The sequence below is a fragment of the Plectropomus leopardus genome, chromosome 14 (assembly GCF_008729295.1).
Source record: "Plectropomus leopardus isolate mb chromosome 14, YSFRI_Pleo_2.0, whole genome shotgun sequence".
Taxonomy (NCBI): Eukaryota; Metazoa; Chordata; class Actinopteri; order Perciformes; family Serranidae; genus Plectropomus; species Plectropomus leopardus.
In genome coordinates this window covers 29202879-29230640 of record NC_056476.1, presented here as the reverse complement: position 1 = coordinate 29230640, position 27762 = coordinate 29202879, and the positions used below count along the sequence as shown (strand labels likewise).

The following is a 27762-nucleotide window of genomic DNA, read 5'->3' as shown; positions in this document are numbered from 1 at the left end:
CAGGAATAGGGGTAAGGATTGTTCATCTTTTTATTTGAATGAGGTTTGTCCCACATATGGAGGTAATAGATAATAGGATAATAGGTAATTAATGGGAGCATTATCTAGTGTGCAGACTTTGTGTTTTTGCAACTATTTTTATTCTGTCCGGCACCTAGTTTTTACTGCTTTCGGATGTGCGCGCTGCTAGAACTTTTTCCGTCATTATGTATTATAAAATGATTAGAGCTCATGATACAACGTTAAACAGGTTGTAATGCCATCTCGACAATACATTTTTATATTGATGGGAAAACAAGTTTCTGACCCCAAAAACTGTATTATTCAAGTTTCTCAACAAAAACTTAATTTTCTTTTTCTTGATATTACATTTTTATTTTTTGATGGGACCTGCTACAAAGGTTGGGTGTGCTTACTAACGCTGCATTGAGTGTGAAGACTGGCTGTATCCCGCCCCCTTGACCACCAGATTTCTTTTTTGCTTGCTCTAATATCTGCTGGCTGTCAATTCAATTGTATTTAAAAACTTGAATGAACAATTGACCGGTGACTGGATTTAAATGATGTGACTCCACGTGAGAGTTAATTTTACATCATAGGACCAAAGGAACTCGACAGCAGTATCAATAAGCTCAAACATTTGTGATTTCCAGGTTTTGAAAAAAGCCCAGGGTCCTCAATAGAACCAGGTTTCAATCCCCATCCCTATAAAGGACTGAAAGTCTTGTAAAAATCAGCACAATTACTATCCTACAAGTTAAAAGCAGAACACACACACAAGTTCAACATTGTTCATGTTTAAAATGCTCTTCAGCTCAGTGAATGGTGTGTGACGAACACTCATAAAAGAACACATCTGAGCAGTAATCGACCGCAGCACATTAGCAGTAAAACACTGAAGGGCTTTCTTGACAAATGTAAAAATAAACCCTGCTGTAAAGCGATGGAAACAATAGGGCTACTACCATCTCCCATGCACCATACATAAAATTAAAATTTCTCTGGTGACCTCTATTGTTCAGCCAACAGCTCCCCTTCATCACTGTTTTTTTTTCTTGTTGCCAAGGCAGCAAGCTTTAGTGTCAACTAAAAAGACTAGACATGCCTGACCAGCTCAACCAAAGCAACATCCCAGTCATCGTTATCTACCAATATAGTAAATGTCTCAGTCTTCATGCCTAACAGGGATATATGAATTAGCAATATCTATACTATGTTCCTCCAAAGGTTTCAGGCATGAGAAGAAGATGGCAAGCCTTCTCTTTAGACACCTGTGTTCATGTGAAGAGTGAGAGGAGCGTAAATACCACAGTGTACAGGAAAACACTGACACAAACCAATATCCAATTTACCCCTGAACCACCACTGACACCTTAAAGATCAGAGGTGAGGGCCCTCTTATACAGAGCATCTCTCAGGGGAAAGGAGGACAGAGAGGGAGGTGCAGCATATAGAGGGCACTCAGGGTTAACAGGGTACGAGGATAGGATGATGAGAATCCAAACCCAACTAGACACTGCTAACACTACAGGGTCCATCAGAAACACCTCAGGAGGACATCCTTACACGGCTGAAGTGTCCAAACATCTATCCAGATGCTGAGATTAGGGCTTCAGCTACCAATTATTTTAGTAATCGAGTAATCTACCCATTATTCTTGTGATTAATCAAGTAATCAGATATGCTCGCGGAAATGTTTTCACTAAAATACTTTTGCTTTATTAAAGGGTAATGGTAATATACAGTGGAGAAAATACGACAGTCTAAGGTCCCTTATAATGAACAAGCAACTAATTACCTTTCCCTTTAGAAAGATCAATATCTTTATTAGTAAAATTACTAAAGTCTGAGCACTAAAATAGTAAACTAAACCTCAAAATTAAGCAATTTAGTGCATTTATCATCTGCCATATTGCATTCTGCATTTTAATGAGACAAACGTGTTTTGAAATACAAAAGGCATTATATCTATCGAAACAAATCCCATTTAGTACATTTAAGTGTGGAATGACCTTCTGGGTTTTAAAGTGCAAAAACAAAACAAAACTAAATAAAAAATCAAATGACCTTTTTTTAAAAAAATAAGGTATATTCAAACAAAAACTTATTCATAAAGATTGCCTTTAAGTTGTGTAATATAACTACAATATTCAGGCATAATGTAAGCCTTTACTGTCTTCTTTGAAGGATTTGTGGCCTATTTAAGTTTTATTTTTTAATTGTATATCTATATCTATCTATTTATATATATATATATATATATATATATAACAGTATATATATATACATATTTACTGTTAGGACAGTAGAAGTCTTCAACATGAACATTTCTCATTAAACAGTAAACTCAATAAGTCGACCAGGTGCTCACACTGGTCTATGTCTACTCTCAAGAGAAGCGATACAGCCAGGGAGTCATCAAGTCCAAGATGGCCATGCTGTCCTTCACCACTGTGTCTCATGAGTCTATGTTCAGTGCCAATGGATAAGTCTTTATGTCACAACTTATCAAATCCATTCAACACCTCAAGAATTCTGCGGGTACACCCTTTGGTTCAGTTTGTTCCAGGTCCTGGGTGCTCTGAACCAGGTTTTCACTGGGCAGATTTCCATTAACCCTCAAACCGCCCAAACTGAAATTGCGCATATAAAATGCGCCTACTGAAAACAAGTCAATCTAGAAAAAATTCTCATTTATGGCAAAAAAGTTTCTACACTTGCCTGAGGTGGTGTTTCAGGGGATTCAAATGCCATGGAAGCACTTTTTTTCTCACTTTGTTAGGTCACATGATGCTATGGCTTTTTAATATATCCATGATGCATAGTCAATGTATTACATACAGTAGATGGCAGTCGGCATGCTCCCTGTTTGTAGAAACAGACGGGGTGTACTTCCCAAAGGGTTTGAAGAAAAAGTCCTACTGAAAATATCAATATCAGCCTAAGTGGACACGATATTAAAGTACCTTCTCGTCACACAGCCCTTTTCTTTGGCACTGCATTTCTCATCCAACGCTGGTCAGCTGTTTGGCTCAGAAAGTACTGTTAGCAGCTGTTATGCGATCCTTCTGAAACGTTGAAAACACTCTTAGTACGGCACCCATTAGACTGATACTGTATTTTTTAGATGGGCTTTCTTTTTAAGTGGCTAAAACAGGTTTTGATATCAACCCCTCTGTACGGCAGGGTAATACTGAGTTGTGGGGTGTGCACCCCATCTGTTTCTGCATTGACCGTCAGTTACTGTATGTAACATGCTGACTTTACCTAAGTATCTCATACAGCCCCATTTCAAAAATCTCAAACTATCCCTTTAAAAATGAAAATAGTTGACCAAAGTAACCAGCTCAGTCCCCAGCAACACTTGCACTACTGTCTCTTCAAAATAAATGAAAAGAAATGGATCATTATGCAGTTTTTATCCTCTGTATCAAACTTGCACCAAACTGTACTCCTGAAGTGGAGTATGATCCATCATATCTGTGTATCGTCACACCCCGAGTTATAACTTATCACTGGCCTTCGAACAAGAGATCGATGCTGTCGCTGTTTCTTTGATTCTCTTAGAGAAATACAGGATTCAGAGCAGAAAAAAGTGCAACAATGTTAAAAAAAAGACCTGACTCTTAGTACCGTCTAAGAGCAAACATCTAAAGCTTAGTAAGCTAGTGTGCAATCATCACCAACACCTGATGCTGCAGATTACATTTCCCTACAACATGTTAAAAACAACCTTTCTGACAAACACCTGCTTTCCCAAATACACTGACAGCAAGGAATTTAAAATAGCAATTACTTTATGTTCTGCAGGACTTTTCCAGTTCTGAGCCAACTGTATACAAGAAATATTAAACTGAAGCCAATGTTTTATTGAAATTGTTTGTTTCTATTTTCAAGATACACCGATTATGTTTTGGCAACGAGTCTTCAAATATTTAGATTTGTTCTTAAGCGACTCTTGTCTAGTGAGGCGGCATTAAAATTTCATGTCAGCGAATTATTTTGTACAGATAGCAGGATGTTACCACTAAAAATACAACACGTCCTGGATGCATTTCATTTGTGTGTCCAGCGTGTCCATAAAAGACAGATGATGGACAACTACTGAGTAGATTCAGTGAAACTGTCTGTTCAGCGTTCTTAATTAAAGTGCTGTCAACATAATAGCATCAGCCAGGATCTAGTATGAGTGAGAGACGCAGTGAGAGCCTCCGTTAACAATTCATTTACGACACTGGAAGTCGTCCTTCATTGCCTTGTCCTCTGAACACCACAGGATAAAGACACAGGCTGCAGGTATTACACTGTTTCTCTGACATTATAGAAGCAATCAAGATTCAAGAAGTTTATTTACCATTTGTATGTGCACAGACAGGAACACAGGAATTTTTGTGCGAGCTCAGAGTAGTGAAAAGACATCAGAGATTTAAAAAAAACAAGAACAAAAAACAAAGGTGAAAATAAATATTTAAAGTCTAAACACACACTATAACACAATAAGTTAAAAAATGTTGCAAACTATATAATTCTGTCTTACATCAAAATTTACTGCACATGTTACAGTTTCTTTTGCACTTGTAACACCCACAAACGTAATAATGGCCCACAAACGTAACACAAATCTGCAGCTTTTAATGTAATAATCTCACAATCTTCAGCTAAATTCCTCACAAACATGATAGCAGTTTACTACTACAAACGTGATACAACATTGTCTGCACATGTCCACAAAAGACATCTGTGGACATAGTATAGATGTCTTTTTTGGATGTCATATAAATGTCTTTTCTCAACATAGTATAAATGTCTTTTCTGGACATAGTATAGCTGTCTTTTCTGAACCTTTGCAGGAAATTTTGTAATGTGTTTGTAGTAGGCAAATGCTATTACAGTTTTGGGAAATGTATTATGTTTATGGGATGATTACATTACAAGGTGCAAATTTGTATTACATTTATGGTTTATTACATTTATAGGTTGTTATTACATTTGCGGGTGTTACAGCCTTTCTGTCCTGAAATGATAATTAACTGTAGCAGCTATTGGGATTTACATAGATGAGGTAAACATGTCCTCGTCTTCACATTCAATTCACTTGTTCCTGAAAATCTTGATATTGATTTGGGGATTGTAGGTGAGTTTCCTTCAAGATTTGCACAAAACTTAAGCAATACTTTCAAAATGTCAATAAAACACAACTCCTCTTGTAGCGACTGCTGGATTATGCCCAACGGAGCCGGTTCCTACTGACAAGCACATAGCCATAGCATCATGTGACCTAGAAAAGCCAAAGAAGTGTTTCCATTGCAGTTTTATGAAATATAGCTTTTTAAAATCACCTTAAATACCACCTGGTGTGAGCGCAAAAACTTCTTGGTGATAAATGGGAGTTTTTTTCAGAATTGACCCATTCTCATACTGTAAATACACTGTGTAATAGGTGGAAGTATCTTAACCAAATTAATGTTTGGGCAGTTTATAAACAGATGTTTTGATAGAGTTTTTCTTTCAATAAATGCAGAGCCTGATAACTTCAGTTCCTGTGGAACCCACTGTTTCTTCTTCCTGCTATTTTATGAGAATAGCTGATCAGATTTGAATAAGAAGCCATGTTGTTTTCTGATCTGCTTCTGTTTTCACAGTACTTACCATTGATGCAAACTCATTACTCCCTGTGTCCCTCCCCACGCTGGTAATACATTTAGTTTTCAGCAGATTTTTGCAACACTTATTTCATCAGTGTTGTCATACTCATCAGTTTGCTGCTCTGATTTTCTCTTTGTAAGAGAAATACTGCTGTGATTCACAAATTAAGTCCAAGCAATTCTACTTTGCAATAAAACATTTCCTGTGCAGATATTACATATTAAAGGACCCCCACCTTTTCCTGGAAGGCTTTTAATTTGAAACATCTGCCAGATATATTCAGTGTCACGGATAGTTTAACAGCAGTTTAAAAAAAAAGAAAAAAAAAGGAGTGGTGAGTATGGAATGACGACACCACAGCTATTGTATTATTGAAATCAAAAGATAAGAATCTTCAATGTTATGCCTTTGATCTGAGCATTTATGGTATTTAAGTTTACACTGGTCTCATGTAGAGCTGGACCAAAAATAGATTAAGAATATTAAAGATCAAGATTTTGGTGCTAACTTTTTGTTTAAGTCATTTTTTGCATATTTGGGAGGTTTAAGCTCACAAATGTAACCACCTCCGTGAAAGGCAATTTATTTTCTTTCTTTCTTTCTTTTTTTAAAATAGTCTGACATTTTATAAACCTAATGAATAATCAGAGGATTGAGAAAATAATGACCACCTTAATTAAAAATGAAGAAAATCATTAGTTGCAACAGCAATGTCCACTGACCCGCTCCAGACGATAGTGACAGAAGTTAAACTGGCTGGCTAGTGTGTATGCATGCACAGAGATTCACTGATTGTCTCTGGCACAGGAGTTTCCACTTCACATTTTAATATTGTCATTCAGCTCAGCTCAGATTTTTTTTTTTTTTTTTTAAGCTTAAAACAACATGTCTTGGGCACATCACAGCAACATTCTCAATGAATGCCTTAAGTATAAACCGCAGCAAGAAGGTCTGAAACATGTGGCGTGAAAAGGAAGAAGTAAAAAGACTTAAAGTCCATATAAGGAGGCATGTTGGGATGACCCAATGAATGATCAAACAACACAGGACTTTCCCCAGGAGACTGATTCATAACCGTTTGTTAACCAAAATAATGTAATTTTAATATCGCTGCTGTCTCCAAAACTGTGTTTTTTCAAGAATTAGAAAAAAAACACTGTTTGTTAAAGGATCCAGTGAAGATAGGTTTAATCACAAGCTTTTATTAAATAAATTTCATTGGTTGAGAAATGGTAAAACCCACTGAAAGACACAAAGGGGGGGGGGGGGGGGGAATAGAATTGATTTATGAAAAAAAACACTGAAAAAAATGAAATGTGGAGATATGAGGTTTGCGCCCGACAATTAGGATATGTATCGCCATTCCTGGGTATGAGGATACACTGCAGGATACACTGCAGGAGGCGTCTAATAAAATACTTAAATGGGATTATGGGAAATGTAGGATGCAGTATTTTAGGAGTTTGACTCATACTTGGGGATTAAAATCCAGATTCAATTTTGACCATTCTTTGCAGAATCTGTCTCTCATGAGTCCCTCAAATTCATAAGAGTGCAATAGTAAATGAAGGTTGAACCCTCTGACTGGTGCACATACACAAGTATGTGAATAGTATTGTCTGTCTTACCTCCCAGACCAGGTCTCAGTCTGTTGTCATACCCGTCCAGCAGACTGTCCAGGATCTTGGTGAAGGTTGTGATGTCTTTGAAATTACGTGTTGAATTGGAATCTGCTTGTGACCTAAATGAAAGACAAATGTGTGATTATGGACAAACAACTCTACATCAGCTAGTGACTTACACTTCATTTAAATACTACTAAGAACTGTGGTGGGTGATGATATATCTTGGTAATCTCCACCTACAATCAAATCCATTTTATCCCAGATTATTTCATACTAAACTTAGAACATATGATGTTGCACTGGATTTCTTGCATGTCAAATGATGTGACACATTTTAAATGTTATGTAAAATCACCCCAGTGGCACAAGGCTGATTCATGGCCATGCTGAATAACCTTTAAGAAACTCATCGTATAGTTGTTAATGTAAGCAAAACATGTTCATTAGAGGGCCTTTTTTTAACTAGTATCTTGGATATCTTTTGGCTGAATTTGTGAAACTTCATACATTTTGAGCCACTTAAATTACAGACTATTTTGGGGACATAACAAAAGAGAAGATCATTTTTAAAGTTTTTTTTTTCATCAAATACTAGGTTCTAGAGTGTTGCCTCTTATTCTTTCAAATGTGGAAATGTTAATGCAGCGTTGGAAAGAGAAGTCTCTCTGTCACACAGATAAGGAAATACAAAGATGTCCATTTTACTTAAACTTCTCTACTCCCGTTTCAAAATAAAAGTCCTCTGACAATGTCTCTGTGGACAGAGAATGCTTTTGTTGCCTTAATCGCTTTTCATTCCTAAGCCTAACCATGTGCTGGTGTTGACATCCTGGCGATGGTTGCAGCATCCAAGAATGTCAACAGTAGATGCAGGGGGGATACCCATCCTACATGCTGAAATCCACTGATAAAGCGGCAATATGTGACGCCTGAAAACAATGTTTGATCTGCCCTGCAATCCTGTGCACTGTCTCCAGCTATAGCACTGTCTCCAGCTTTAGCACTGTCTCCTGTTATAGCACTGTCTCCAGCGATAGCACTGTCTCCAACTTTAGCACTGTCTCCAGCTATAGCACTGTCTCCAGCTATAGCACTGTCTCCAACTTTAGCACTGTCTCCAGCTATAGCACTGTCTCCAGCGATAGCACTGTCTCCACTAATAGCACTGTCTCCAGCGATAGCACTGTCTCCACTAATAGCACTGTCTCCAGCTATAGCACTGTCTCCAGCTATAGCACTGTCTCCAGTGATAGCCCATTCTCCGGCTATAGCACAGTCTCCAGCTATAGCACTGTCTCCAGCGATAGCTCTGCCTCGCGTCTCTTCCTCACCTCCTCCACTTGCATCTCCCGTGGGTGGGACAAGGAGACGCAAGTTGAGGAAATGAGTAATGGATGCAAGGAGAAACATCACCATAATGAAATCTAATCATGCCGAGTTTGAACTTGATATTGGAATCATTTTTAGTAATGTTGGTCTTTACTGTTAATGTCCGTCACACTGTGACAGCTGCCTCAGCCATCAGATGGACACAGCAACAATGTTTGACAACACTGTCAATCCACATAAACCGCTACCACCTCAGGCTGCTGAGGTCCCCTCTGAGGACAATGGTTAACATTTACAGTAACATAGAGGCTATAGAACCACAGTACTGTCCCTGGACCTCTGTTTGTTCCAAAAGAACATAAACTCAGCCTGTAGTTATATAGAAAACACGTTATTTGCCTTTTATCCTTTTGCTGACATTTTACCCCTCCAGTGTAGGTGAGCCATAAATCCTGATTTTTACATAAATCACAGCATATTTATAAAGTGCTACAGAACTCAGTTTTCAAGGACAACTTCAAGCTTTGTTGCTCAGTCATACTGCACCCCGTAATACAAGATTTGATACCAGTTAAAAAATGCTTACAGTATGAGTATTTTTTCAGTTCCCAGATTGTTTGCCTCTTATTCCCTAACTTCACATCTTGTTGTGTTGTTGCTGCATTAAACTATATGTGTCAGTACAGAATGTACCGGCACACCATACAAACCATTACACAGTAAATGATGTATGAATTATGTTGCGGACTATATTCTAACATGTTGCTGATGCTTTAAACTGTCATAATGAGCATGGACACTCAGAGTGACATTTTATCCACTGATAAGGCAGCTTGTTACAGACTGTCTACTTTGCCACCAGAACAGGAGGAATAATGCTTGTAAACAAGAATCTAGCTCGGTAATGTATTGCTTAATCTAATATGAAAGATTAAGTATTGAGATGCACTGAAGCAGGGAATTGTGGCAAAATAAGTCAAATTGCTCTTGTTGCCTTTTTAAACACACAAGTCTCAGAATTAATTTGCTATGATATTTTTTGTAAAACAAGAAATAGGTAAATTAACTTCCCTGGAGCATTATGTATGTTCTGTTTGTGGTCGATAACCTGGCTCACTTCACTGAGCATTATCATAGCAATGCTGTTCTATTCTTGGGACAACTCATTTCTACAAGGGGGTGAAAAAACAAATGTATTCTATTTGAGAATGCTTTGCCCTTTCACAAGCGTTATCTTTTTCCGCCGGAGTGCACTTCAATGGATGATAATTAATAAAGTTCAGATTTTTCAAAATACAACAATGCGTAATTTATTATCAACGAGCCGAACTCACCAAAACGTCATAACAAGTCTTTAAGAACTGCAAAGTTGCGTGAAATGTATCTGATATGCAATAAATCCTTTAATTTACAGATGTATCAACGGGGTTCGGTGGTGCGCGTACTGGGTGGGAAGAAAAGGAGCGCTCAGAGCATCCGCGAAGAAAGGACGTGTTATTATACATCCTTATGTCGACTGTGGTTCATTGTAGTCGATACTAGCCGACTACAGTTTCTTAACAAAAACAGCCTGTTAAAAAGCCTTTGTTTCGGCAACCAGGAGCTGTGCGCGCTGCCTGTACGCGCGCCGTCCATGCGGTAGTATTTTTTACTGTTAAACTATTAATTTATAAATACATAACATCACTGACAAAAAAAAAAAAAAAAAAAAAACTTACCGTGTCTGCCACAGAACGATCAAAGCGACCAATACAGGCATGGCATGTGTGCTCCATCGTACTCGCATAGCTGAAGCCTGAGAACAAAACGGGAGACGCTTTCAGAGCGCGTAATTTCACGGCAGAGCGGCACAAAGAAAGCACCTTATTGCAATTAAATGGAGCCCACGCTGATATGGGTCTCCACAAAGACACACATCACACCGGCTTCCTCACACTGGTGCTCAATTCAGCAAAGAACTCTCCATCCAAACACCGTCTCAACAATGAGCTCTCTCCACAGCTTTTTTTTCGCGTGCGTGTGGAATCCATCCAATTAAGTGTCATTGTCGAATAATTCTGCCTACCTGAAGCGCGACAGGTGTCCCCGGGGTTTCCTGGAGAGACTGGTCGGTATATAAAACCCAGTGGAGATTAAAAGGAGAAAAAATATCAACCTAGAGAGACGAGCGCGTTTACTGTCCGTCCATTCTGTCAGCTCCTCCGACAGGGAGTCCCCACAGCTCACCCACAGACTAACCTGGGAGCACGCTGTACAAAGAGCAGCGCCTTACTGGAGCACCGCGCACTGATGGAGAAATACTGATGTGGAGTGGTCCGCCGGTGGGGAAGCGTTCATTTCCTTGTACTGGGGGATTCATTAGTGCGCACCGCTGCGCACGATGACAATCAACCGTGCAAGTTGCTTAAAAAAATGTGCGGGTGTTAATAGGTGTTATGGTTACTCTAATTAATGCACCTTTGTTAATTAAATATAAAAAGTAGACTTCTCCTTGGTACAATGTGAACTTTAGTGATCAAAACACACACACACACACACACACACACACACACACAAATCCAGACAATTTCTCTGAAGAACTTGAGCTGATTTAACATTCGTGACAAGAAACATGCAGTTCGGTTTTGTTTTTGCTAGTGCTAGTATGGCTAGTTAAGTTGCCTCTTAAAGTAAATTTGATACATTGAAGGCATGTCATTTTTCATCTTTTTTTAACATCTATTTAGTGATTTTATAGAGCAGTATAAGAATACGATAAAAAAAAAAAACACCAATGGCAAATGCACAAACATGCAAAACAACAGCAAAAATAAATAAATAAATAAATAAATAAGGACATTGGTTGTAACACAAACCAGAAAAAAGACACCTTTGACTAGAATTTAAGCCTCTGAAACCAATAAAAATTGGTTTGATTTCTTTTTTTAAAAAAACGGAAAAAAAAAACCCATAATGAGCCACTTGGAAAGAAATGTCCTGCAAACTAAACTAAAGAAGAATACTAAACTAATAATCGATTATTACATGTTATCAAAAAAATGAGTAGAAATGTCTAGAAAATTATATTTACAATTGTTATAATTATATATTTATCAATATGAAAAAAAAAAGTGTATTCATTTATTGATGACATTTTCTTGGTTCTTTTTTTGATTTTATTTTGTTATTATTATTTTCAGGTGATCTTGTATCTTTTTACTTATTTCTCATTATTATTTGGTCATTGTTTTTTTTTTAAAGTTGCTTGTTGGCCTCTTCTTGTGTTTTAGAAAGAAAGATTTCAAAGTTAGACCCTTAACCATTTAATTTAATTTTCTGATCAGATTAATAACCTGTTGCCAGATTTTTGGAAAGACTTTCTCCCTGTTTGACATAGTAAATCTTGTTTTCTCATGTATGTACAACATTTGCTAAATCCTTAAGCCTATATCAAATGTAAGGGGCTTCTCAGATTTCCAAATTCATAACAGCAATTTTCTCACTAGAAAGCGGAATACTAGACAGAGAGATGATCTGAGCTTTAAACTTATTCACTCCGCTTGACTCAACCACTGCAAATAGAGCGGTAGCAGGGGCAGGGGGAAACTCTTTCTCAAAAGCCTTGGAAAAAAAGTCAAATAGAGGACCCCAAAAATGTGCAACTTGGGGCATTGAAAGAACTGATGAGACAGAGTACCGTGATCTTTTGAGTATTTCACACAAAGGGGTGACGTATCTTTTCCATCTTCTAAAGACAGAAAAAGCTTGGCAACGACTGCCTTAGCCCAGCTCTCACCAAAGTCTGATGTACTGATGCCAGTTTGGAACATGGAATTTGTAAGACTGATGCAACCAGACTGATGGACAAAAACCAGTCCAGTTGCCAGAAGAAGATGCCGGCACTGACCGTTTCTGCAGCATATGCACGTCTCATATGTAACATATCATCGTTTCTAGAGTGACAGAATATATGCGCTGACTTTTACATATGGAGGTGACAGGGATGGTTGATAATGTCACATCTGCATGCAAGTTGCAGACCACTTTGGGACCAATAAACAACATTGGTTGTGGTGTAGCAAGTCATCACTCTTTTCTAGCAGCTTTTTAGACACCAAATGTAGTTTTTTTATTTATTTATTTAATTCATTTATTTATCTTTTAGTTTTCCAGCAGAGGCAATGCCACAAAAAGTGGTTATCTTTTACTGAAACTCCTTCTCCAGTGGGGATTGTGCCCCCAAAGCCAGGTATTTAAAGCTAAACATGGTCTTTTCTGACCATGACGAAGTGATTTTTGAACCTACACCAACCACAACCACAGTACTGTTGAAATGTCAAGTTTCATCATATCCACTACATAATAATGAGCAAATGTAATGCATCTGTAGTGTGTGGAAATATACAATGCCAACATTTTTTCTGGTGATTGAGCTGCAAAAACTTTCCCAATGTTCCATGTTGTATTGGTTGATATAAGGACCCAAAAACAGCACACAGTAGCATTGTCATCAGATGTAAACACAAAACAGACACAGTAAAAATGAATAAAAAATGCAGAAGCATGATTTGTGGTCTGGAATAAAATACTAGTGCGTATACCAGAAATCAGACCTGCATCACCACGCAGGTCAAAGGCAGGCAGGGTCAGCATCAGGAAACCAGTCTAGAATAAAGTGCTGGATAGTCTTGCATAAGAGGTAAAGAATAATCTGGCAACCAGTGACCGGAAGGCTGGGGTATATATGTTGGCTGTCAATAATAAGGACCAACTGAACTGAGCTGTCTGATGAAATGGGGATGGTTGGTGCTGAAGTGCAGGAAATCACAGTGAATGGGAAATTACTAACTGAGAGCTGGGTGACTGGGCAGGCAGAAAAGAGCAGGTGATCAGAAATGCAGGACGCTGACACAAGTTATCCAAACTGTAACTATGTTTCAACTCATTTCAAGTCAAATCTGGAGCGATTGGCCAAGAGCCAGTTTACATTAGGTCCTCCAGTGGCAGCCACTGCTAAGTGCATTCAAAACAACTAAACTACACAGAAACTGTAACCCTCAGTTTTCCCTTGAATATGTACGTTGGATAAAAAAGGAAAAAAACCTCTGTGAGCCTGATGCCGAAGGATTTATGCACAACAATGTAGTTAATAGAGTTGACACATTTTGTGTTTATGACAGGAAATGTTGCCTGACCTTAAAGGAATACCTTATCCACAAAATGATGTTTTTTAAATAAGTTAGTCATGCCTTGTTACCTTGACTTCGTGAAGAAACCCTTGTTTTTCTAGCATGCCACAATGAAAAGCTAGTTGTCCATTGGTCCTCTTTTTAAAACTAGCACTGTCTTCTCTTTTTTTTTTTTTTTAAATGAGAGCCAAAAGCCCAAAATCACAAAAGGAACAGAAAGCAACTGCTATGACCACACTTGAGAAAGGAGAAAAACAGCAGGAGATGAACTGTGGAGGCATCAAGACCTGAAAGGTCGTAAATGTCTCAAGTAATAGTCCCTGACGGCAGCAACCTTCACAAACAAGAAGGGAACAGTACTAACTGTTCAAGAACACACAGGGGAATATTTGGTTGTGCAGTCATGTCCTGCCCTGCTAGCAGCGCTTTAGTGTCAGTAGATCCTCTGAGATCTGATGCTAACATACTGTATGTCAGGGGGTGGCTGCAAGGAAAGAACAATACACGGCTATTAGATCAAAACAATGTGCCGGCAAAAGGTCAAGTGCTCAGATATTTAGAAAATCAGCCATCTTAAAGAGAACATCCTTGTATGCTTGACATTTAATACAGTACAGGGTCATAAGTTTTGCATCATTTGCAAAGAATCAAATAAGCCTTCATATAAACAAGACTAAAAGCCTATAACTGTGTTGAGGGCCCTTGAAAATGCACTGTTCAATATGAAAAAGTTGGATGGACCCAACAACTTACTTAAAATGTTGCTATTCTTATCAGTAAGTGTAACAAAAGTATACATTTGCCCTGATATCGTTTACAGCCTGTCCAGTTAGATTAGGTTTAGGCAAGGAATTGTGGTTGGGTGTCCTCACATAATGAATTTAAAATAAAGTTACATAGTTTAGGTTAGGTTAGGTTTAGGTTCAGGTTACTTTATTTGCACCTGTAGGTAGATTAGGTATGCAGTATAAAGTACAAGGCATCTATTTAACACAGTTGTCAGACACCACAGACAACATGCAGGATAAAACTTTGCAAGATGATAAAGATAAAAGATAAAAGATATAGCATTAAAAAAATGTGATATGATAATATGACTACATATCTTAAGAGTGCAGAGTTTTCGTGGCTCTACATGGACAAGAACACCAATCTCATGTAGGGAAATCCTGTGTTTGATCCATCCTACGTCTTTGCACAAATAAATGTTTTTTTTTATACTACATCTTTACCTTTGTCAGCACAATGATCATATGATACTCATGATTATGTGAGTTAAGAGGCCAAGAGTTCTTAGAAAGCCATCAAAGAGGTAGCTGGACCTTTGAGTGTGGCCATTCAGAACAGGTAGAAACACTTGATGGTCAGATGGTGCACCACAAATATACAGGAGTTTAAATGTGTTGTGTGAGGTCACCAGAAACACGAGTATCACCCTGGGACCTTGAATGATCACAGCAAAACTTAAGGCCAATAGATTAAGTGATAGACTGCTCTGGAACAAAACTTTGGATAGACTAACCGATACCCACCCATCCATTTCACTCCACTTATTCTACTACCACTGGCCCTGGATAGGCAAGGTAGTCCAGATGACCTTCTCACAAGACACATCCTCCACCTCCTCTTTGGGGATCCGAAGGCAGATGGAATATGTAGTGTGATCTGGTATGCCAGGTGGTCTCCCCTCAGATGGATGCGCCCAGAATACCTCCACAGGGAGGTGTCAAGGAAAGCAACCTTCAAACTACCTTGACTGGCTGAAGTAGAAGAGGTTCTACTCCAAACCTCTTCTACTTGTTGTAATCCTTTACCCTATTTTGTGTGTGTGAGACCAGCTACCCTGCAAAGAAAGCCTGTGACTGAAGTTGAGGATTTGAAGATAGGTCAACCAGTAAATTAAGATAATTGCCGTCGCAACCAAACAGCTGCAGCTGGAGAAATAAAATATACTGAAGATATTCAGGTTCATGCTATGTGAAGGTTAGTCACTTGCATTTGTTTCAGAGCAGGAGATGTTAATCTTAATTTGATGTTAGGTTGGTATTAGAGGAACTGGAGAAGGATACATCCTATGGGTAGCATGAAAAAACTTTGCAAATTCCATTGTAATTTGCTCATTAGTTTTGTCTTGCTTTGGACCAAAGGGCTAAAAGAGATAATTTGGTCAACTTTGCTCTGTTGTTGGTGTTACAAAGTCAATTTGTAATTTATCTTTTCTTTTAAGAGTTAAGAGTTAAGAAATGTAAGGAGTGCAGTTTAGTGACAAGTCACGACCACATCCCAAAGGATTCATGCTGTCAACACACTAACCTACATACAGTAAAATGCGTGGCGGTACAACTTGACCCGAAGAACTGCCAGGGAGTTGACTGACATGGCTTCTTGTAGCAGCATGTGCATTTTCCTGCCAGTGCTGATGACTGTAAGCACTCTGGACTGCATGTTTCCTGGCTCTGTTAGGTCAAGGCTGTACTCAAAGGGTCATGGAGGGGATCCAGGCATGAAGTGTAAATGCTTAGTCACAGGCGCAGTCAGAGTGACCTGAACATGAGCACTACAAAAGGCACAGCAGGCACATGCTCTTGTGTGTGTAAGAGAGAGAAACTGGATGATGGCAGCATTATAAAGGAGTCTAGCGACGAGTACAGCTTATTATATTTTGATGTATTTTCATTTCCTGGCAGGTGTATGTTAAAAGCATTAATATTCACTGTTCTAAAACAGTGCACAAGGGCACTGTGATAGTACCTTTGAGCAGGGCACAAAATCCCCAACAAATCAGGATGTAACCCAATTGCCAGAAAAAAATGTGTATGTTTCTGCAAACCACAGAGACATTACACTTGCACATTATTATGTAGCCGATACATTGAAACTTTATGTTTCAACAATGTTATGGTTGATGTGTGGTTATGTTTAAGCACAAAAACCTCTTGGTTATGGTTAAGAAAAGATCATGTTTCAGCTTTAAATGCCCCCTTTGTTGGCCATATTTGCACTATGAACAAACAATGTCCTGGTACAAAACAGTCACTTTACTTGTCACTATTTCTGCTGGAAAAACACATGAAGGAGACTGGAGAGGCCATACAAAACACAGCAATGATTTTCTAAAAATAACCTGTTTTGCTGATTGTTATTCTTTAATAGTCTTTGCAGTGGTCTGCAGCTCCGCGACATCTTGCCCAGGTGACATGTCATCCAGGGAGCATTGTTAGGTGTGGGCGTCTGAGACTTTAGCCCTGAATGTTTTATAAATGGCCCCAGATCTAAATATGTAGGCTATTTATGTTTCAAAACTAAAAATAAGCTTTATTATAATAAAAAGCCCATGATCTAATAACCTGTCATCCTGTTCATTTTTGTTTTTACTCTTTTTCCAACACTAGTCAATATATTTTCAATAATAGCTGTTGTAAAGTATTTTATATCTACTCAGTACAAATTATAAACATCACAATTCATCTGATCTGGAAAGTAAAAAAATGTTTTTGAGGGTAAATAACATGTTAGAGTGTATAATAAGCTCTAAAATAGAACTTGTTGATCAAAACGGACCTACCGAGGTCGGGGCAAAGCTCCCGATGTCCTCAAGTCCTAGAAATGCCCCTGACACAATCCACCATCTCTTTCATTTTCTGATGACAAGTCAGCCTATACATTATGTATTACTTTAAAAAATATGATATGACATGTGTGAAACATGCAAATGTTTCATACATATCATATCCTGATAAGAAACGTACCACATGTTCTTCTGAGAACTGGGCTGCAGGGCGCCATTCTTTGAGGTAGCTCCCTCGCGCTGACATCTCTTCATACATTATGCATATGTATAGGTCTTGTGTGTTTGTGTGTGTGAATATTTATATATATATATATATATATATATATATATATATATATATATATTATATTGAATATATATATAAAAACACTGAAAAAATAATGTTCCACTTGAATGATTAATTAAGTATCCTTTATAAGAAAGAGTCCTTTGTGCTAATAAATTTGTTTTTTTATGTGGTAAGTGGCTTTGGTATAAGCTTCATATAAAACACCACTGTCCTGATAAAGAAAAAAACAATAGCACTTAAGAGAGTAAATACATTATCTGCCATCTTTCGATCACTATTTTGTATACATGTATGAAGATACTAATCATACTTAATACTTGTTATGTATTATCATTTACAAAGACCCCATTTTCAGCATGAAAAAAATTACCTTTTCTACTTATTTGTTGTTCCCATCCCAGTTTGAGGCAATCTGATTAAACACAATCTTATTTCATGTGAAACAGGGCTTACAAAACAGGCAGGCGTCTTAGTTTATGGTGTTCTTTGGGGGGGTTCCTTAACTTCCACTGGCAGTTAGTCTGTTTTTTGCCCACCTACTCTTTTTAAGGGCAGTTTTGAGGTGCTTGTAATTTGTGATTATACCCAAGTATTTCCATTTAATGTGACTGGGATTTGGAAATTTTGTTGTCTAAGTCCCCCACATTTATTAAATAAAATGAATAATGATGGACGGATATTGAACTGTTTTTTTTTATCAAATCATAGCATGCCTGTATCAAGCCCCCAGGTAGGTGTTTCATAGATGACACCAACATCCGCCATGGTGCTCTACTTAAAGCTGAACTTGGCAGTTCGATGAATTGTGACAGGTTCAGTCCAGTATGAAGAATCCACCTTAGGCTATCTGGAGAGCTCCGTCTTGGTATCAGCCTGACCCAGGAAGCTTCTAGAATACCAGTGAGTATTTGATATATAAGACTGGTGGAGATTACTACACATTCATATTTAATCCTTACCTCGGAATTTACTACACTGGTTTGGTAAGATAGTTGAACTTCAAAATCATGGCCGGTTCCTGACTGAGGACAAGACCTGTGCATCTAGTATTTCTTATGCAGGTGTGTGGGGGAGGAGCTCAGTATCTTCATTGTGTAAAAGGAGAGTCAAGCATCCTGTGCTTTCACTGCTTTGAGTGATGCAGCTCTGTACAAGAAGAGTAACAGTAAATACACACAATTTTTGGGTCACAGACATGTTTTTGATTCCTATGATCTGGCAGGAAGGATTTGCTCAAACCGATACTTAAATCTAAATCTTTAAAAATTCCTTGAGGGAATTTCTTCAAATTTGGTCCAAACATCCACTTGCCTCAGCAATGAAGTGACTGGACTTTGATGGTCAAAGGTCAAGGTCAATGAGACCTTGCACCTGTCTCATTCTCGTGAAGGCAATATTGAAAGGGAATTTCTTCAAATTTGGCACAAATGTCCACTTAGACTTAACAATGAACAGATCAGAATTTGGAGGTCAAAGTTGAAGGTCATTGTGACCCTGTGTCCGTCTCATTTTCGTAAATGCAATTTGTGTCCACTGTGACTAAAAAATGAACTGATTAGAATTTGGTGGGCAAAGGTCCAGGTCACTGTGAGCTCTCAAAAGAAGTTTTGAACCGTAAGGTTAAGAATTATTACACTAAATATGTCAAAAAAATGTTACACAAATTTTTAATTGCCTAAAAAGATGAAGTGATGACATTGTATTTCCAAAAGGTGAAAGGTCAACACCACTGTGAGATCATAATGTTCTGCAAAAATACTTTTCTGGCCATTACGCTCCATTATAACTCAGAAACAGAAGGTGAGACGTGCAAATTCTCATTTTGCATGTTGCCAGGTGTTTTAGAGTATATTACAACAAAGGAACATAGATGTTGAGCATACAAAGCACACCTTGGGGCGTGTTTAGCATAAGTAGGAGTTGTTACATGCACATGGCTGCACGGCGTGCAGAAAGCTGGGTTGATTAAAGGAGAAGCATTTCTGTTCGTCAGTTTTGCATGAGATGGCTGGCTGAAAAATATGGCTGAAAAGTCTCCTGCTTAGACAAGCTGTAAGAGATGTTGTGTTATAATAACATTATGCAATGTGTCTGTTGCTTCTTAGAGACAGTGGCTGTTATTCACATGACCAGGGGATCATCAGATGCTGTCTGCCTTCCTTGACCACCAACCTCTTGGCTACCCTCCAGAATGGGTCTTGTCTAAGCTGGTGACCTGATGTCAGTCTTGTGAAATTTGAAATATGTTCCTCAGATATTCCATTACGAAATGTAATTGAAGGTTATTGAAGAAAATAGAAAAAAGGAACAGATGTACCAAAAAGACAAGTTGTGATGTAAGATCTGTTTGACATTTTAAATCAAGATTGGTGAAAAGTCAAGAGCTTTATGGGTGAGGACAAATCAGTATTTCTTCACTGAAAAGATTAAATTTTCAAATGTTTTTTTTATCAGACCCACCATCTGTTGAGAGACCAGTAAACATACGTATATTCATTGTCTCCACAAGTTAAAACGTAATGGATTTAGTTCTGCTTCACATTTCTTCTATTGCTCTCGGTAGACTGAAACCATCCTCAGATCAAACTGTAAACTTTGTGCATATTAATAAATTACAGCTCAACATATTCATGGCCCCCAGAGGAGGCATCCCTTCCTTACTACAAACTAATTATTCCTTTAGTACCACCACAGCAACAAAATATCAGCTTTCAACCATTTCACATAGAAATTCAGCAAAGAGCAGAAGAATGAGGGCCAGATTTAACAACATTTTACCAACACATTCTTTCCCAAGTCATTACATGTTGCCACTTTGCAGTGGAATCTCATGTCTACATATTATGCTCAGGTAATCCTCTGCGTCTGCTCTTTTCATTCCGGGATGCTGCTAATGTCAACGTAAGCACATGGTGGGATTAAGCTGCACACGGTTATGTTCAGGCAACAAGAGCACATGGCAACCAACACCAGGACATCAACAAATACACGTGCTGGCACAAATGGTTAGATTTAGGCAAAAGAGGCGCATGGTGAGGTGCAGAAAAAAACACCAACACCGTACTGCAGCATGAAAGTCTGGGGTTTGTTAGACCCAGAATTTGAACCTGAGGCCATCCTGCGGCATGTCATGCAGATGCAACAGACTCCATCTGGCTGCGCTCTCAAGTGATGCTGCCCTTCCTCATATTTCCCACCACGGCAGGCTCCATCTGGCCTTCTGCTGGCATATAATAACATCATGACAGGTCTTGGGAATTAGAAGGGGCTGGATTTACTGTGACTTTTGCACCTGTTTTTCAGGCACAGATGTAAACTGTCCTCCCCAAAACAGAATTGGTGTATTTATCACAACAGTCACAACAGACTGGAATCATTTTTGTGAGTGTTCGCAAGGTTTGTCTCTATATCTATGTCTTCCACTTTCCAAAAGTCATGTAATCTGTACTGGTTTGTTTTATGGGGAAAATTCTCTACCTCTGAAGATCAGGTGTAAACATAGCCCAGATGGGATTTACAGAAAGCAAGGAAGATTGTGTTTGGGAAATGAAACATGCATTTAATATCGGCTTGCATAGGCTCTTATTACTAAAGAACAATTATCTTATTTTTAGACATCTGAGCGTGTGTTTGCCTGCATTTAGCTCAGTATTGACATCCATACCAGCCCCATATCCACCTCCACTGCTCTCTCTCTCTCCCCTGGTTGCAGTATCTTGTATATATTTTGTGCGCCTTTAAATCTATCTTATTGTATTATTTCATCTCCTTTTCATTCTTCAGAAACATTTTCTCCTAATGTATTGATTGTAACTACATGATAAATATTATGACAAAGGTTCAGCGGGATAATGTTTCATTTTAGTACCTGCTTGATACTAATCACCTGTGCTCTCTCTCACCTCTTGTCTCCTGGGTCTTGACTGAGCCGTGGGAGGTAAATGCCACAGCTGCTGCAAACTGACATAATCAGAGGACCAGTCAGCTTCTTCTACTAAAAGACTGCCTTTGTTTCGAGTCCCAAGTTCCACAGCAAGTGACATGGAGGCTATGTGACTTTCTCCTCTGAGGGTCCTACAGCTTAAGGCATGTTAGATTTAAGACTTTTTTTAATACCATGCAGAATAACATTTAAGGCCAATTTTACAATAGCCAAAATTGTATAAATTTTAGCCATGCTGCAAAGTTTTAGTTAACTAGACATTTTTCATGCAATCTGCATTCCACATGTCTTCAAGTTAGTGTCAACTAGCATACTGTGAGTAAATCCTGTGCTCTGAGCATGCTGACCATCCTGAGAGTTTTTGGTTTTGCTGTCTCAGGGGTCTTCTACACAGTAGAACTACACAGTAGTTAATATCATGTGACTCTACACAGCAGAACAGTTCCTGCATGAAACATTAAACTTTTGTAGCAGTTTGGCCTTTCCTTCACACAATAATGGTGTTTTGGGGTCCTCAAAAATTTCTAAACTGGGTTCCAGAGTATAATTTTTTGAAAACGCCAACCCTTCTGTCACCGTGTAAAATGGCAATGCACGAATTCTGTGAGAACAATGACCTCATAGCTGCACTTCTCCTGTGTGCATTACATTTCAGTCAAAAAGCCACACACCAATGTGAGGACAACAATAACAGCAGTGGCTGACTACTGAGCTGTATGTGCTGCTGATGCTACTTAGTTTATCAACACTGTTGGTTCTTGTGTGCACTCATGGTGTGTCATTACAAAGTTATACTGCCAACTACTGGCCTGGGATTCATACTACAGCATTTTCAGTTGTTATTTTATTTAAATGTTTTTTTTTCTGATCCTGGTGTACACAAGGATCATTTTCACATTGTTATCATATGATCACAGATTTTTTTAATAAACTCATAGGACTTTGCCATTTTTAGTGGGGTGGTTCTTGACTAAACATGGCCTCAATCTGTGAGATAAAGTAAAGAGGCACACTACAAATATATAAAAAAGACACGTGTACCAGTTATTTTGAGATTTTACAACACAACTAGGGCTGTAGCAACTGGTAATTGTGTTCAAGCATCTGATCATTTAATACACTTATTAATCAAGTAATCAAATAAAAAAATTAAACATGGATCTACATTCTCAAAAGGGAAACCTTACCATTTGTGGGAAAATGGTTCAGCTTCACAATAAACACACCACCCAGAGTTACCATTTCATTTCAATTTAAAATGATCCCAAACTTTGTACACTTTCTCTAAATTTCTTTGGCCTGTCTCCTTTATTTGCATGTTGTTATTTTCTCTTCCTTCCATCAATTTGCAATCCGTGCAATCAAATCACATCAGTATGGGTGTGTGATTTTGAGGCGTCTCCTTCACGCCATGTGTCCACAGCCTAAGCACAGTGTGCCACAGTGAAGTAAGTTGTTTCAGACGCTTTACTTTTTGTAAAGAAAGCTGTGTTTGAGACAACCACCTCCACGCACTGGTCAGGTTTTGGTAATATTTTGGGGTTGAGTGTCAGCAGCTCGGATGCAGTTCATCCATGTACATGTAGGCGCTGTAGAAATGTCTGTGCAAAAAGAACCTTGACTCTCTGTCAATACAGCGTGCACTAGAAAAATTACTGTTCCAATTGACTGCATTTACCATCAACACTGACTGGATATCCTCTTGAAACATGGCAAATTTCTCACTTATTTCTCAAAGTACTTTACAAAATAATTATTTGAAAAAAAATGTAGGATTTATTATTATTACTGTACTTTCCTTGTATGTTACTTTTATTGGATGCTAGAGGTGAATGTGGATGGCAGGATGTAGACACAGCTCTTGCATTATTACTGTATGTGGCATTTGTTGACATTTATGGCTTAGAACATTTAAAGCAGACTGTAGGATGCATCTTCTGGGGACAAGTGATTGTGAAACTAAAAGATGATGACAGCCATACACAGTTGGATTATATGTATGTATTTGTGTGTGTGTATGTATGTGTTGGGTGGTTGGGGGAGGGTAATCAAGGAAAATTATGGTAGGTGGTCTTGACAGCTCCTCTTGGAATTTGCAGCATTCATGACAGTGAGCATAGAGCATGTGGCATGAAAGTGGCCTTTTGCCATCATTCAGATTGCATTTACTACATGATCGTATCCTCACAGGCCGTCTTCCTCCACTCCATAACCTGCCTTAATGCCTTAACAATTGCTCGGTCTTGACACTGAGCCTTTTAGAGTAGGATGACTTCCCTTTTCTTACCCTGTCACGGACCAGACTTTGCTTGCACAGACTATGGTTCATGGAGAGCTTTGTTTCATGGAGATGTGTCTCTGCTTCTGTCCTCTTAGGGCTGCAAAGCGAGGGTGTATTATACAAAAGACTTAGGTGTGCCCTAGTCACATGGAACTGTACACCAATTGTAACAGGTTTTAAGTACATTGTGTTTATAATGGAAAAGTGACCCAATGAAGTGTACCTAAAAGAGTCAGTATGCATGCTAAATCCACTTTACCTTTGATGTGCACTATTTTTATCCATGCAAGTGATAGTTGTGGCCAGAGGGCTTTTTTTTCTGGTTTGCTTTCTGAACATCCGTCCATCCGTCCATCTGTCCATCCTATTCTAATGAACGCAATACTCCTAGAACGCCATGAGGGAACACACACCTGGACTCAACAATAAACATATTAATTTCAAGGTCACTGTAACCTTATCTGTCTCAGTCTTGTTAATGTGATCTTTCACGTACACCTTCAAGGCATAAACTTTTACTTAGACTTGAGAATAAGTTGATTCGATTTTGATGATCAAAGGTCAAAGCCAGTGTGAACTTGAATGCAATATCTCAGGAACTTCTTGAGAAAATTTCTTCAAAATTGGCATTAATGTTAATGTTGACTCCAAGATGAACTGATTAGAATTTGGTGGTCAAAAAGTCATGTCACTGTGACCTTGTGTTCGTCTCTTACTCATGAATGTGATATATCAAAAAGGCTACAAGGGAGTATTCTCAAATTTGGCACAAATGTCCACATGGACTCAATGCTAAACTTATAAATCTGTCTTATTGTTGTGGATGCCATCTCTGAGGAACACCATGGGGGATTTTTTTCGAATTTTTGAACGAATGGTCACTTTGACTCAAGAATGAACTGATTCGATTTTGGTAGTCAAAGGTCTAGGTCAGTATAACCTTGCATCCATCTCATTTTCTTGAATGCAATATCTCAAAAACACCTTGAAAAAATGTCTTAAAATTTGGCACAAACATTAACTTGAACTAATTAGAATATGGTGGTCAAAAAGTCATGTCATTGTGACCTTTTGTCCGTCTCTTTCTCGTGAATGCAATATTTCAGGTGGGCCGTGAGGAGGTTACCTCAAATTTGGCACAAATGTCCATTTGGACTCAAGATATGAAGGTTAAAGGTCAAGTTTACTGTGACCTCACAACATCTGTTTTTAGCTATAACTCAAAAATTCATATGCTAATTATGACAAAGTTTCACACAAATGTTAAGTAGAATAAAATGATGATGTAAGGTCATAGGTCAGCTTCACTGTGACATCATCATTTTCTGCAATAATACTTATGGTCATTACCCAGTGTTATATCTCATGGACAGAAAAGGCAATATTTGTTCAGATACTGAATTTGTGATACTAATCTTGGGTGACCACTTTAAAACCATTGTGATTGTAGAGATCTTTAGTGCTGCCAGGACAAAAATGTGTAAAACATCTTTTCATAGATAGTGATGTAAACTGCATAAGTGCAACTTTACATACAAGGTGGCATACAACCACAAGGTGGTAATTTTAGTCATACAGTGCAATGAAAATTAAACTATTGCATTCTTGCACAGTGTAGTTTTTGCTTCTTAGAATTACCAATCCAGGCAAGTAACCAAAAACATCTAAAGTGTGCCTATTTTTCCAATTTTTTTAACACACATACATTACATACTTTTAAGAGAAACATGCCATGTGTAAGTTTTACTTCAGATAATTGCAGTCAATTGAGTTCATAAATGCCACTGTTAGTTTCTTTTATGGCAGAAGATGTCTTGTTCCTTTGTTTGAATTAAGCCGTGTGGTGTTTTTGTGCTGCAGAGATGAATTCCCCTTCCCCCCTGCTATACCCCAACCATTAAATTACACCACAATAATATCAAGTGGATTCTCCCATGTGAGCTAAAATGAGCTGTTGTCAGATCCCTGGGTGCGCTGAGGCTGAATAATCTAAAGGAGACTGAGCCTGGATGCTATGAAATCATATCAGAATCAGCTTTATGGCTTGTTTAATATCATGCAACTATTATGACATCCAAAATGTAGATGGAGGCCAAGAATACTTTGTGGACTGTAAAAAGAGGGATTTGACTAGATAAAAAGGTTGGATAAATCTACAGGCCACAGGTATGGTCAAAAAATTAAACTTATGTTGGATGTGATCCTAACATAGCTAAGAACAATTTGACCAATTTCCCCAGTGTGGACACAGTCATCATTAAAATCCTGTCATCACCTGGTGAGCCACTGCAAAAAAAAAAAAAAAAAAAGTCTAGTGGACTACAGTTACTTTGTGAATGCGTTGGTCCAAAACTGGAATGATTGTTGTCTTGTTTTTGGCTGGGTGAGTAAATGTGCTTGAATATACAGTCCTTCATGTAACAACTCCTTACATGGGTGCACTATATTGAGGTTTTCCCGTACAGATTTATGTAAAATTTGAACATTATTTTCAAAATGTCGATAAAACACAATTGCGAGATGACTGTGTTTCCATTGAGTGATGTTATGCATCTTCTCCTCTGGCAATAACATTTCAAGAAACTTGGCAATGGATGTTCAAAACATCAGCAGGTTTATTTCTATCGCAGCCACCGCACTAGCCATCATTACTTCCAACCCAAGGCCATGTAGGCGTGTCATGTGAGTGATAATGGAAAGGCAAGCCCCTTATACATGGGAGCGGCCAAGTATGTAGGATTTCTGGGAGGTGATAGTCCACGATTTCACAGAGGAGTTGTGGATTCAAAACTCTCAGATGATCTGCTCAACTTTTGAAGAGTTATAACATGCAATAACACCTTGTAACTCCTGCTGCATCATGAGGGAGCTGGTTTCTACTGACAAGCACACAGCCATAGCATCATGTGACCTAGAAAAGCCAAAAAAGTGTTTCCATTGCAGTTTTGTGAAATATGGCTTTTTCAAATCGCCTGAAATACCACCTCACGCAGACGTGAAAACTTTTTTGCGATAAATGGGAGTTTTTTTCAGAATGTATATGTTTCCTGAGCTAGAGGCCAGGATCAAAGACCTCTTTGATGGATCATGGTCATATTCATTTGAACCATAAGCTACCATTACAAGTATTTTATCTATCATTTCAAATCAGTGCAGAGATCCTATGGCTCATGGTTGTTCCCCTTGGAAAGTTTATGGCCCAGTTATAGTACCTCTATTTACGTGAGCTGTCCAGAGTCAGTGTGTGAAAAGGCTGCTGACATCATGGAAACTTTGCATCTGTGTCACTTGAGGAGGGCGGGGGCTGCTTGGTGGTAGCAAAGTGGGCTGTCTCAGTTTGTCTGCATCACTATACATTAGTGCTGAAGCATTTAGTAGCTTTGTCAATCAACAGAAAATAATTCTGCACCTATTTTTTTTTGTAGGGAGTCCATTGTCTTATAAGATAATAAACTGAAAGTCAGACAGAGCAAACCTGTCACTATTTGAAAAGCTGACCTTAAGGAAACAGTGGTCGATCTTTCGAAAAAGAAAAAAAAAGTTTACTGACATTTCAGAAAGTGAAAAATTAATTAAGAAAATAATCAGCAGATTAATGGCTAATGAAAATATTCTGAAAACCTTTAAAAGTGAACCCTCCTCCTTCAGCTCTCTCCTTTCTGTCCTGAACCCTGCAACCACATCCATGGGCATATGCACATGCTTCATATTGTAGTCCAGTGTTTTCCATAGACTGATTTGTTTAATCTTATTTCATTGTGGTATTATGTGGAGAACATTCACTTAGCTGTGTTTTGCCTCACCCCCCTCTGTTCATCAGATCACAAATAAGATAAGAATTAGCAAGCTAATACTTGCCAGCCCTCAGTCCATTGGCCTGGCTCACGGCTGCTGTGGACTGCTTCCCTTG

At 38.4% G+C, this 27762-nt stretch overlaps 1 protein-coding gene across 1 annotated transcript in view; it reads right to left on the bottom strand.

Moving 5' to 3' along the window:
* gabra2a (gamma-aminobutyric acid type A receptor subunit alpha2a) overlaps positions 1-10802 on the bottom strand; it is a 39701-nt gene extending 28899 nt beyond the window's left edge. Inside the window, exons 1-3 of the mRNA XM_042500546.1 lie at positions 10666-10802; positions 10319-10395; positions 7275-7387 (exon numbers count right to left, since the gene is read on the bottom strand). Of these exons, the coding sequence (XP_042356480.1) occupies positions 7275-7387; positions 10319-10386 (181 nt within the window). The 5' untranslated portion in view covers positions 10387-10395; positions 10666-10802. The remainder of the gene's footprint in view (positions 1-7274; positions 7388-10318; positions 10396-10665) is intronic.
* Positions 10803-27762: the final 16960 nt, after the last annotated feature.